This window comes from Oryza sativa, chromosome 6 (genome assembly GCF_034140825.1).
Source record: "Oryza sativa Japonica Group chromosome 6, ASM3414082v1".
Lineage (NCBI taxonomy): Eukaryota > Viridiplantae > Streptophyta > Magnoliopsida > Poales > Poaceae > Oryza > Oryza sativa.
Window position 1 is genome coordinate 22,905,690 of NC_089040.1, and position 14,140 is coordinate 22,919,829.

At 36.9% G+C, this 14,140-nt stretch overlaps 1 protein-coding gene across 1 annotated transcript; it reads right to left on the minus strand.

The window, feature by feature from the left end:
* Positions 1-1,748: 1,748 nt before the first annotated feature.
* On the minus strand, positions 1,749-10,858 carry LOC112936021 (ent-kaurene oxidase-like 3). The gene is made up of 8 exons (NM_001426612.1): positions 10,660-10,858; positions 6,313-6,473; positions 6,039-6,200; positions 5,742-5,882; positions 5,404-5,658; positions 4,301-4,459; positions 3,998-4,192; positions 1,749-2,209 (listed from the first exon to the last, which is right to left on the minus strand). The coding sequence occupies exons 1-8, from the start codon at positions 10,781-10,783 to the stop codon at positions 1,892-1,894; spliced, it is 1,515 nt and encodes a 504-aa protein (NP_001413541.1). The 5' UTR covers positions 10,784-10,858; the 3' UTR covers positions 1,749-1,891.
* Positions 10,859-14,140: the final 3,282 nt, after the last annotated feature.

The following is a 14,140-nucleotide window of genomic DNA, read 5'->3' on the forward strand; positions in this document are numbered from 1 at the left end:
GGATGGAACTACGGAATTTGAATCCCAAGGGATTTAATGTATGGCGAGAGTTGGGATTTACAAGGATTGATTTAATCAAGATCTTTGGCACAAAATCCTAAATGCACTCAAAGAAAACACATGTTCTATTGTGCGAGCTGGGCTAGGCCCTTCAGGGAGGAAAACTAGACGTTTTCATGAATTATGTTGAAATAAGATCTTTTTATATTTAGGTTTGTAAATAGAGTTTTGATGGCAAATTCTCACTAGCCTTTATTTATAGAACAAATATAAAAGATTATTTCTTAAAAAGGATTTTCAAATATTAATTAATCAATATTGATAAAATAACTTCCTCCGGGAATTGTCCCTAAAGCGGTTTTCTTTAAAGATTTAATGATTATAGACATTCGTAAATCAAACACCCAAAGGGGGTTCTAAATTATAAAAACAAGGGGAGGAAAATGATTTATCTTTACAAATACTTTCTTATTTCATAATCATAGTTCTTTTAATAATATTTGAATCCAAAATAGATTTTATTCCAGATTCCCATCCTTGTGGTCCAAGCACAACAGAAAAGGTAAAATAAGATCCAATAAACTCCAGCACGAAGGAATTTGGAAAAAGATTTTTGATTATTCCGAATTTTGTTTTTGTATTTCAAATTCGAAATTTTCAAGGTGTTACAGAGGCGCCAAAGTGGTGGCTGCGCATTGAAGGTTTTCGAACGGTGGTGGCAGCAGAGTGTGACGGGAACCTTTCGTGGGAGGGGCGAAATAATTATGGGCGAAAGCTATGCCTTCGGGCCGGCAACGACGACGCCTGTGGGTGCCGTCTTCCTCTTGGGGCATTGCTGCATAATCTCGTCTCTCCTAGTTACTTTCTTCTCGGCGTCGTTTTGAAGATTGCTAGTTCTTGTTTTCGCTCTCATAGCAGGTGTTGTGGTAGACGTGCGGTGTGGCTGTTTTTTCTTTTCTGACTATAGTCTTACAGGACTATAGACTTGTATTTTTCTCCTCCTTTATCAATACATGAAACTCGCGCTGTCTTGTGCGGTTCGTTTAAAAAAAAATTCTTTATGTAGAAGCAAGTATGCTGCTAGAGTACAAGCTTACATGTGTTTAATTTATCTGTTCGAAGTAACAATTAACCGTACTTTAGAGAAAGTAAGTACATATAGAGAAATAGAAGTAACTGTGCTAATATTTTGTAACGAACAATTGGCTTTACAAATGATTGTTTCAGTGAAATTGGGTTGAAATATACTTGGATGTTGGAGTGAATGTGACTTACTAACGTCGGTCAGTTGTGATATCTTGAAATAGTTGTTTTGTCTAATTGTGACGCTCTTTTGAGGTTTACTTCAAGAAAGATTCACCATTAACATTGTAAGTTTCTTTGTCTACAATCTTTTAGAAGGCTACAGTGGTACACTGATATTTTCTGCTACTATTGAATAGTTGACATAAATAAATACCATATATTTGAATAAGTAAGAAGGAAGTCGTTTTGACATTAGTCAAAATCAAAATGTTTTAGGTTTGACCAAGTTTATAGAAAAATGTAGTTACATTTTTAACCCAAGACAAATATATTATGAAAATATATTTAAGCATAGATTTAATGAAACTAATTTTGGTTGTAAATATTACTATATTTGTCTACAAATTTCTTCAAATTAAGTTTAACTTTAGCCAAAATCAGAATGTGTTATAATCTGAAACGGAAGGAACGGAAGGAGTAACAAGTTATACTACCATATTTGATAAAAAAAATATTCCACGATATATTATAATATGTTTTCTCCTATCCAGAACAAAGCATGGAGATTTTGCTAATAGTAAATACATCTCAAAGATAACTATATATCATTATTCAACGAGCAACAGCTTCCAATGAATATAATGGTTCACATCCTTCCTCTGGGCGTGAGGTGGACATGAAGCGGGTGGAGCTTGTAGGCGGTGAGCTGCACGGTGTCCACCTTCTCCTCGTCACCCTCCCTCAGCCTCCACCCAAACTCCTGCACGAAGCGCGCGATGGCGGCGCACGCGATGTGAGTCGCCTGCAGGCTCCCTGCGCAGACCCTCCTCCCGGCGCCGAACGCCATCGTCTTGTACATGTCCGCCACCTTGAACCTCCCACCGGCGAACCTCTCCGGCGCCCACTCCTCCGGCGACTCCCACTCCTTCTTGTTCATGTTGCACCCATACAGGTTGATCACCATCTGAAACAGATGACCATCACTTGTTAGATTTTCAGGGGATTTTGATCACTGCTCGGCGGGCCGACCAGTGATTGAAATTTCGGACTCCCCCAGCAAGCAATTATATCCCGCCCGAGAAAACTTTAGGAGAAGTCAATAACAACAAGTTTGTCCGGTACGATTAAAATATAAGAATCTAGGACCAGATAGGATATTTCTTAATACTACGAATCAGAACAGAGGAAATATCCCATCCAGTTATAGGCTCTTATATTTTGGAACGGGGGAGCGTATCCTATGCACACAGGCCTTCGCGTGTACACACCGTGTACACCAACTAAAAATTATCACAAAAAATTCTAGGAAAATTTATACATGTACTTTCAATAGTATTACATCTACGTGCAAAGTCGCATCTTCAAATTCATTCTACATAGAGAATAACAAAAAAGATAAAATTCTGACAAAATAGCAACCTTAAAACTGTCAGATTTTTTCTTTGTTACGGCTAAAATATAATGAATTTGACGTTAAGATTTTAACCCTAGGTGTAATACAATTGAAAGTATGTGTATGATTTTTTCTAGATTTTTTGGTGACATTTTTTAGTTGGTGTGCATGTGTATACACTTGAGGGCCTGTGTGAATAGGATATGTTGCCTTGGAACGGAGGGAGTATTGAATTTAACGGGATGTGCCAAGGCAGGTTTGAAAAAAGGATATAGAAGAAAAGTGGAGCTTAGTCTTCTTTTTTTTTCTTAGACTAGAAAAAATACCCGGGTGAAGTCTATTTTAATCTTCTTATTGTTATATGGTTTAGTTAAGATGAAATTCACTGTGAGAGTTCGCTTGGATAAATATATTTTTAGAAAATCATGAGCTGTAGTTAGGAATCCGATCATCCCAAGTTAGCATGCGAGTTTTTTTAAATAGATTTCTTATATGATTCCTTCCGTATTACGAAAAGTGAACGATCTTAAAAACCGACTCAAACATGGATATGTATTTCCAAAAGCAAACGAACTTAAAAACCGACTCATACACGATGACGCACCAAAATACCGGCAAAAACATCTTCAATTTTTATAATAACTAGAAAAAATACCCATGCGTTGCAACGTGTGAAGTCTATTTTAATCTTATTATTGTTATATGGTTTAGTTAAGATAAAATTCACTGTGGGAGATCACTTGTATATATATATATGTATATATATATATATATATATAATCATGAGCTACAGTTAGGAGTTCGATCGTCTCAAGTTAACATGCGAGTTTTTTTAAACATATTTCTTATATAATTCCTTCTGTATTACCAAAAGTAAACAATCTTGAAAACCGACTCAAATACGGATATATATTTTTAAAAGCAAACGAATTTAAAAACCGACTCATACACGCATGACGTACCAAAATACCAGCAAAAACATCTTCAATTTTTATAATAGTAGAGATAGAGATAGAGAAGATATATAGATTAAAATCAGAACATAAAATTAAAACCGACTCAAACACGGATGACGGATCGCAGAAACATCTTCAATTTTTATAATAGTTGAGATTTCTTGTTTTCTTATGGTCCAGTGTAGATATAGAGGTTGTATTTTTAACCATTATCTTTAAAAAAGCCTTTCATTATCTTGCAAAGTTTTTATGAATTTAGTCAAAATTTTATTCAAATTCAATTAAAATTTCAAATAATTTCGTGCAAAAAGAAGTACCAAAAACACCAAAGTTTGTGAAATTTTTGGCCGAAACCGAAAGTGCAAACCCTGCCGGCCCGCCATTGTCACATGGTTGTGCTTACCTCGGTGCCGGCGGGGACATCGTAGCCGGCGAGCATGGTGTCCTCGTTGACGAACCTCGGAGGTATGAGCGGGACAGGGGAGTGGCGGCGCAGCGTCTCCTGGAAGACGGCATTGAGGTACGGCAGCCACGGCAGGTGCTCCTCGGTGACCGCCTCGTCGCCGCACACCTCCCGGATCTCTTGGTAAAGCCGTTCCTGTCATAAATGCCAAGAATGCCAAGAAAAAGACCAAAAAAAAAAGTATTGGTTGATAAAGCCAAGAATGCCAAAAATGAGCTGGAACAGAGTAACAATATTTCTTGCCTGTTTGTCAGGGTTCTTGGCAAGCTCATACATGGCCCATTCTGTGGTGACCAAGGTAGTATCTGCAGCCTCTATGAGTGCCTCCCACACTAGCATCATTAGTTGCTCATCTGTCAGTGTGTTCTCTGCCAGCAAGAAGTCCAGATAGCATGTCCTTGCCTGCACATATATCTCAGTTTCATGGAGTCAAAAGAAGATGATCTCTTCAATTGAATCATTTTCCTGATGGCTTTAGATTGAATTACCATCAAAATGGTGTGTTTTCAGTAAGGCCAATGTATTTAGCCTTAATCAATAATAGTTATATTGAGAGAAATAAGATCATTTGAAAACTTAAGATGCCGCTCAAGATTAAAATCTTCATGTGGTACTTGCTCGAAGGGGTTGTTTTAACCAAAGATAATTTAGCAAGACGAAATTGGAATGGAAGCTTAAGATGTTACTTCTGCATGAAAAATGAGACTATCCAACATCTGTTTATGGATTGTCATTTTGCGAAATTTGTTTGGAGGGCGGTACAGTTTGCTTTTGGTTTATACCTCCCTAATACCATATCCCATATGTTTGATGGTTGGCTTTTGGGGTTGACAAGAAGAAGAGCAAACTAATACTTGTAGGAGCATCTACTATATGTTGGGCTCAGTGGTTGAGTAGTAATGATTTGATTATTGACAAATTACCATCTTTCTCATATATGCAGGCAATTTTCAGGGCAACATATTGGCTCCGGTCTTGGGCACAACTACAAAAGTGTGATGAAGATGGAGAGCTTCTAAAGGTTGCATGTCGTAAGCTTGAGACGACGATCATGCAACTTTTTGTCAATTATGGATAAAGATTCACAAATAGACTTGAATAATTGTGTGCTCTTTATCTTTGGTTTGGTCGCTTTATTTTTTTTCTTGAGTGTGTTTAATTTGGTTTGATCTACACTCTTTTGTTTGAGTGATTCTTTGTAATAATGGGCTGTTTATTGAGCAAAAAGTCGGGATGTTATCTATTCCATTATAAAAAAAAAAAGATGATCTCTGGAAGTAATAACATTATTTTGGCATAGAAGCAAAGATGAAAAATGTCATTTGACAAAGTATGCCTTTGCTCACCTCTCCACGCACAATCCTTTCCTTCTGCTGCTTGATCAAGGCGCGCATCACCGCAGTTCGTCTAGATTCTGTAGTAAACACTCTTGTTTCGAAGCTCTTGTTTGGAACCCAGCTGAGGTAGGGGAAGAAATCTCTCCAGTCGACCTCAATTGCGCACATCATCATGTCAGTCACAGTAGCATTGTAGATTTCTTCCTTCGAAATGTCCCTCCCAAATTCATCCACATAGACTGAACTCACATCCTCTCCTAAGCTCTGAAGTTTGCGACATTAATTATTAGTACCGAAAATAACAAATCGACCATCTGACAGTTCAAGTTCAGAGAGACAATCCAAACCTGGATCATGGACAACCGGAATAGCTCATCCTTGAAAACATCTCTGAATATCAGAGGAGCATGTGGGTCATCTTTCACCAGTTGATGGAAAGTGCTTAACATGTTATTGATGATCATATCTCTTGTGTCACGAAATTGTTTCTGAAATTTATGAAAACGCGTTGCGTTGTTAGACCACAGATAAGTGAAACTCTGAAAGTGTAACTGGTAGCAGATAATCAATATTGGAAATGCAGACTGGAGTTATTGAGAACAATCAGTACTAAAAATGAAAAATGAAATTGTTGAGATGTATACCTGTGCAGAAGTACCCAGCATGCTTAACATGATATAACGCTTCCCCATTTTGTGGAAATCACCACTGTCGCTGGTAGCAACCATGGATTTATCATGACTAAGCACTGTTAGTGCTTTGGATAGCTTTCGGGTAGATATGGATGAGAATTTTGCAACCATCGCCTGCAAAAGAGAGTACAGTATTGGTTTGTGTTATTTATGATCAAATCAAATGTGAGACCATCATTTTAGAGTTATGCAAGTCGATAGAAATGATAGACAACTTCTAAGTTACCTCCTTGGCTACTTCAGTTGAATTGAGCACAACTACGGAAGAAGCCCCGGTCCTTATAGTGTAGATTGGGCCATAAATTTCAGCCCATTTTGTGAAGGTCTGATGAGGCTTCTTTTCTTTCAATTGATGCAGATTTCCGATTATGGGTAAACCAGGAACAGCTGCATGACAATGAAATAAGGAATAAGTTCATTTGAGGTCCCTTAGCTTTACACCGAATCCGATTTTCGTCCTTAAACCCCAAAACTAGATATAACAGGTCCCTGAACTGTCAAAACCGGCACAAACAAGATCCCTTGACGATTTAGAAGGCGGTTTTAACTGACGTGCCAACTACATGGCTGGTTTGACTAGGTCTTCGTCCCACGTGGTATTGACGTGGCGCTTACGTAGCAATTATATCTCGGAAAAATAATAAAAACCGTGGGCTCAAATAATTTAAAAATGGTTAAATTGCGAGACGAATTAAGCCTAATTAATCCGTAACCTACTAGACAAATTTATTAAGCCTAATTAATCTATTATTAGCAAATATTTACTGTAGCAACACACTATCAAATCATGGAGCAATTAGGCCTAAAAGATTCGTCTCGCAATTTAGATGCAATCTGTGTAATTAGTTTTTTCCGTTTATATTTAATACTCCATGTATGTTTCCAACATTCGATGTAACAGGATGAAAAAATTTGCCAGGGATCTAAACAAGCTCTACATGGAGTGCTAAGTATATGCTTAATTAGCGGCATTACTAAAATGAAGACCAGATGGTCAGAGAGAAGAATTAAATTTAAAAATACACTGTTCATTCGTTGGTTTCTCAAAAATATTCAGAATGTAAATTTATTAGAAGAAATATACCGTCGATCTCGTATAACCATTCCGCGAAAGTGACGTGGGAGTGACGTCGTGAACGGTCTCGCGCGAGGAGAACGCGAGACTGCACGGTATCGCGTGATCATAGCGCGAGACCGGTCTCGCACGACGAAATAGCACTGAACGACGGAATCGAGGATGTACGCGGTGGCGACGTCAGACCACGTGGTCTCGCGCGGCCAAACCGCGAGACCGAGCAGTCTCGCTCAGTCAGTGAGCGATAGCGACTGCCTCTGCCGATTGAATAAGGTTAATTAGTGATTAATTAATCGCTAATTAGAATAATTAATCACTAATTATTGTTAATGAATCATTAATTAGGGTAATTAATGACTAATTAAGTAGCTCCGTTGGACATGACATTTGGTCTCGCTGATTCTTTATACGAGACTGTTCGGTCTCGATGCTTCATCACACGATACCGTGCGGTCTTGCGCTCCTACCACGCGACACTGGTATATTTTCGCTAAAAAGTATATATCACGAATATTTCTACGAAAAACCAAATTAATAGTATATTTTTAAATTTAATTCGAGAACTAAGACCCAAAACTAAAAACGGAAGGCACAATAGGCTTAATATCTAAAGCTAAATCGATTAGAACTAGGTGTAATCATATTCTACGAGTCGTCGTGATTGGCCGTTTGTTCGTATTCTGCTATCCATCTTCTACAGTTCTACGAGTCATATCACGTTGATCGTGATAACATGTTAAGTTTTAAGGCCCCATTACACCTTACGCACCATAACCTCTAATTCCTTCTACGGCCCTCTAATTCCACCAACCACACCTCCATTTATAGTTCGTTTAAATAAAATAGTAGGGTGGTCCGCACATTTGCAACTTGATTTTTTTTAAAGTTTTAATATCTAACAATATTACTCAAAAACAAATATTCACATATTTGCATGTTGATAATGTGCATTTTTATCTATTTACACAATCACACACTACCAAAGTTTCTCTTATATTCAACCATCAATACCAGTCTGCATCATGCTCAATCACAGTTACTATTTGATACTCCCTACAATCTAGTCTCTATTCTAGGATGATTGAGCAAGATGCAGACTAGGTCTGCTTCTCACTTATTCATACTTAATTATTTGATAGTACCAGATTGAGCAGGATGCAGACCTGGTCACTTTCCTGTGCGACAAGTGTTGTTTCTATTCAAAATTTCTTTCTACTCTAATTTTACCAACACAGACATACTTTTGTCTTTGTCTTACGTGGATAGAAATGGAATTTTCTATTCTAGGGGTGTTTAGATCCATCGGTGTAAAGTTATTATATAGGGTGTTGCATGGGGTGTTCGGGCACTAATAAAAATACTAATTACAGTATTCGTCAGTAAACCGTGAGACGAATTTATTAAGCCTAATTAATTCGTTATTAGAACATGTTTATTATAGCACCACATTGTCAAATCATGGAGCAATTAGGCTTAAAAGATTCGTATCGTAAAGTAGTCGCAATCTGTGTAATTAGTTATTTTTAAGCCTATATTTAATATATACTTCGTGCAGGTGTTCAAACGTTCGATGTGACAGGATGTAAAATTTTAGGTGGGATCTAAACATCCTGATATTTTAGGACCATGCTACCCTCGCACATCTACGTCCAATTAAAAAAAAAAACCCTTGTATTCAAACTGGAAAGCAGACAGCTAGTCAAATTTGTTCATGGATTCAACATAATATGGTTCCACCATGATCTAACAGTGTAGATTTTGTTTTTTTTCTACAATTAATGTTGTAAATTCTAGTCTCCATTGCAAACATGATATCTCCTTCCAAGAATATCTTAATAATATTATAGATAAATATAGTTTCATCTCGAACCATAATTAATCTCGTGTTATGTTTTAGACCAACACTTCTCTCAATATTCCATAACTTTTACATCCAATTTTAGTTATATATAAAATGTATTTCCGAATGGACTCTCTTTTTTCTTTTTCCCCACAAATGTTATTTTATACGTGTTATTTCTATATTTTTAAATCATACTTTGAATATTTAATTATTATATATTCTATGGACTCCTCTTGGTATGTTGTCTTACTTATTTTTATTTTTTTCCCAAATTTTCATGATTCTTTTAAATTTTATTTGGAATTAGTATTGTAATATAGTTTATTATATTTTTTTTATTTTGAATATAACTAATCTCGTGTTGTGTTACAGGTTGACTCCTCTTTTTAGTACTTCTTTTTTACGAGTTTTAGTTATTCCCAAATTATATTTTTATTTGAACTCTTTTATTTGTTTATTCTCAATTTTAATTAATCTCATGTTATGTTTAGATAGACTTTTCTTTGAAAATTTCTTGTTTTAATTTCAAATTTATGTTATTTCTGTATTTGAACTTATTTTTCTTTTTCTTCAATTAATATAGAAGTTTATAGCCTCTATAACAAAAGTGGTGCATTATTTTAAGTTGTCAGTTTAATAAAAACGAAGATGAAAAAATATTTACACCGTGGGGGTAAGCTAGTGTAGTACTCCCTCTGTCCCACTTAGTAAGTTGTGCACTCAATTTAAGATTCAGTTCTTTAAATTTTGACCAATAATACTTTATTATAAATTATGTCTTATTTGACAAAAATAATATCATTGAATTTATATTTGAATTTACATGCATATAATTGTGATTTTGTTGCTACAAACATTTTTCTATTTTTTTGTATAATTTATGAAGATAATTTTGATTTTGTATTTTTATAATTTATGCAGATAAGGGTCATACCGTATTCATCTTTGTATTTTTTTTTCCAGATACAAAACCGAATAGGTCGGATATGAAAACAAATAAGAATTATCTCTAATGCAAATAATCATCAAATATATCCGACACGAATACCAAGAATTTATTTCTCGGAACACAAAAACCACCTAAACATTTAATAGAAACAAACACCAACACACATAATTAGCTCTTTTTATATAATAAGGTTGATCATAGACTAAACAGTGCTAATTAAGTTCTACATGCATGTATAACAGAGTTGGTAAAAATACATATATAACTGATATTATAATATATAAATATAGTATATTTTATAAAAATATTTAAAAATTTAAATAATATTAATAATAAAATCTAAAGAGGTATGTTAAAGATGAGTTAGAGAGAAATGGTATATGTTTTATGTCTTCAGCAGATATGCGATATATGTATCCGACAAAAATTCTGATACCATATTCTTGTTCGCATCCGGGAAAACAAATATATGTAAAAACTATCCAATAATTATCTGCTCCGCACGATATCCGTATTCATTTTTCTTCTGTAGCAGAAACTATCCACTCCATTTTCATCGCTAATTAGGGTCATCAGCTGCATGCCATCTCCAACATTTCAATGAAGCTAGATAGGTAGATATATATCCACAGGCCAGGAAGCGGACGGCAAAACACGGCAATGGATCGATCGAACGATCGACGAACGGGCCCGGCCGGCCGGTTACCTGGAGGCGGGTTGCGGCGGTTCTTGGGCGGTGCCACGGCGAGTGTCGCCGCCGCGATAAACCCCCCGACGGCCGCCGCCGCCACACCGATCCCTCCCGCACCGGCTGCGAGCAGCGACTCCATGGCCGACCCCTACTCAGATCGATCGATCACACAGGCTCACTGCGAGAGTTTGCACTTGCACTGCATTCTCTTGATGATCAATCCCCGGTTTAGTACTAGTATTATATATAGGGCTGCGGCTGTGTTCGCCATTGCTGGTCCCCAATGGGAACAGTACGCACGGAAAACATAGCAATCCATTAGTGTGTGATTAATTAAGTATTAGCTAATATTTTTTAAAAATAAATTAATTTGATTTGTTAAGCAACTTTCTTATAGAAACTTTTTTTAAAAAACACACCGTTTAGCAGTTTAAAAAACGTATACGCGAAAAACGAGGGAGAGGGGGCTGGGAAAAGGGGCAGCCGAACAGAGGCGCCTTCGCTGTCCGAACCCGCATATATGTTCATGCATGGCGCTTAATTTCTTTTACCCTCAATTTGATTGACTTGGGAACTTAGGTCGATAAAATTATGCTGCGCTCCTAGTATTCTGAGCACCAAACATGTATCAGCCCAGGTCTACCTCGCCCCACGTCCCTTTATCCCACTCCCACCGTTATCGAAGTAAACGATTTATTTCGATAAAAACAACTTTCCAGTTTCCACATCCCATCATCCCGCTCCCATCGTTATTGGAGCAAATGATTTATTTCGATAAAATCAACTTCCCTACTTCTGGTATATATTATATTTTTCCATGTACCCAACTAACCACTCTCACCCCCACTTCATTTTTTCCTCTTTTTTTTTGGATCTAAATCGATTCACCATCCTAGCCCATAGATCTGTGACGCACCATGGAGGAGGACGACGGCACCGTGGCAGTTGAGGCGAAGGTGTTGCATGGGGCCTCATTGCCAGACGCTGGGTAGCACCGTAACCAACAAGGATGTGTTCACTTGGGCCAAGAGCAACAACCGGCGGCTGCTCCACGTCGACGACGTTGATTGATAGGACAAGCAAGTAAGGAAATGGCACTCCAATTTGCATCTGTATACCCTCCTTCACCTTCATGCATGAAGCCCAATTTCCTTTTGCAAATCAAATTAACGTACAATCTCCAATATTACCTAATGTGAATTGATGGGCTACACAGGTTCTACATTTACACACCGTGCTACATGTGGATGGCCGTAGAGGTAGAGGATATTATGAAGTCCACTGGTGATGGTGATCGTTTGTTATTTTTCTTTGGCTCGTCGTGTCTATGACAGGAACGAGAGTGTTTTTGCATTTTTTTTTATGCTTGCTAGATGATGGATGGCTGCTACTTCGCATCATCAAGCTCATCTCTATACCACGCCGCTACATCCTTCTATGATTCCATCATCGACTACCGCTCACCACCCAGTTGCCCTATCCACTACCAGTCACAAGACATAGACTAACCTCTCCATCCTTATATATAAAAAGATCTAGCAAAGCCACCAGGATCCTAGCTTCAAGATGGATTTTTGACTGAATCATTTTTTTTCTTTTCTAGTTTGATTCACTTGTGAGTAATTTATCACTTGCGTATGATTGAGCCTATAATTTTTTTACTCGTATGGCCATTTTGTGATACAGATTAATAATACTCTTAGTATCAGTTTTTAGTATCAGTTTTTACTCTTATACTGTGTATTGAACACATCAGTAAACATATTATTATACGGTGGCTATAAGATCATAGGTTATATCGAGAGGAAGGTGCTAGTTATCTTACTCGCAGACCATGAAGTCTAAACAATATTTATAACAAATCACCCACATATTTTGGAAACCCTCTATTAAGGGAATTTGGTTTATTTTTTGTTCCAGAAAAAATGTTTCACCTAGTGTACTCACAATGTTTCACTATGTATAGGTCTAATATTGCAGTGAACTGAAATATTCCATTGCAACAAAAAACCCACATATTTTGGAAACCCCCTATTAAGGGAATTCGTTTCATTTTTCGTTCCGCCGAAAAATGTTTCACCTAGTATACTTATAATGTTTCACTATATATGGATCAAATGTTGCAGTGAACTGAAACATTTTTTCGTTATTTGCTGAAACATTATTTTTATATAAGGTGAAACAACACCTGATTTAAATGAGTGAAACATTTTCGATGAAACCATTCCGATATACCTAGTGGAACATCGTGCAATATTTAAAAATAATTCAATAATAAGCTAAATTTTTTTCGTCAGAATATATCCATGTGTGGTCTTGTTTTGAAGATTTAATTGTAATGAATTTAATGGTGCAATCAGATCATGATTTGGATAAGTAATTTAAGAGAAAAATCAGTTTAAAGTAGTTTTGCACGTAAATCGGCTGCTGACGTCATGCTGACATCAGCGCCCGATTTTAACCTCTTCCCATCGGGCGCCTGAGCCGGAGTCGCGTCCTTGTAAGCTGGTAGTAATTCTTTTACAGCCATCTAGGAATGGTGCCGTATGATGTGAGTAAATTTATTACTTTTGAAGGGGGTATTTATGTGAGTAAATTTGTCACTTTTAAATGAGCAGATGTGGGAGTCTGGGAGTAGATGGAAAACTCTGGGCCAGAGTAAATTCGTTAGTTTTGAAATGTGGGGAGACTGTAAAAACAGAAAACTCGGAAAGAAAAACTAACAGCAAATATTTTACTAAACACAAAAACAGAAAAACTGGAGAGAATGAATGTAACACGAAATCTGGATGGTTAATATTTTATCAGGCCCTTTCATGGAGCGCATATGAGATGGAAAAGAGAAAAAAAACACGAAAGGTGGGGTGGTAAAAAAACGGACAGAGAAAAGGTGGGATGCAGAGGAAAGGTGGGTGCCAAAAAAGGGTAAAACCGAAAGGAGGGAGCATTGTGCGGCGCTCGAACTAATATTCCGCGCGCAGCGTGTATTAGCGCCACCGAAAATTATATCTATTTTTTTAAAGAAGGTAACATAATTTTCGGATCTCAGGGATTCCGAAAATTATATAAATCGATATACTCCCTCCGTTTTCATGTTAGAAGATGTAATTGAGCATGGTTTCCGAAAATACCAGCAGCTGGTTGGCTCACCAAAGCTAGTCAAACAAACGTTTTTTTACCAATATCATGAGCATGGTTTGAAACTACAGAGCGAAAATTTGGGAATTTTGGGTCTATCAGATCCCTGATAAGAAATTATTTTACCCAAAATTTTGGATTTATTTGGTAAAAAATATTCAATTTTAAACTATTTTTTTTTAAAAAAAATATTTAAGAACAAAACTACCGTAATTTCTGAAATTTCGGTACTATCCATACACGAACAAAAATAGTAAAAACCAACACTGCACTCTGATAGTCAATGGCGATAACTGCAGCACGGTTTGGAGTCCAAATGACCCGCACCACAGATTAGTTCATTAATTGGTCATAGCCA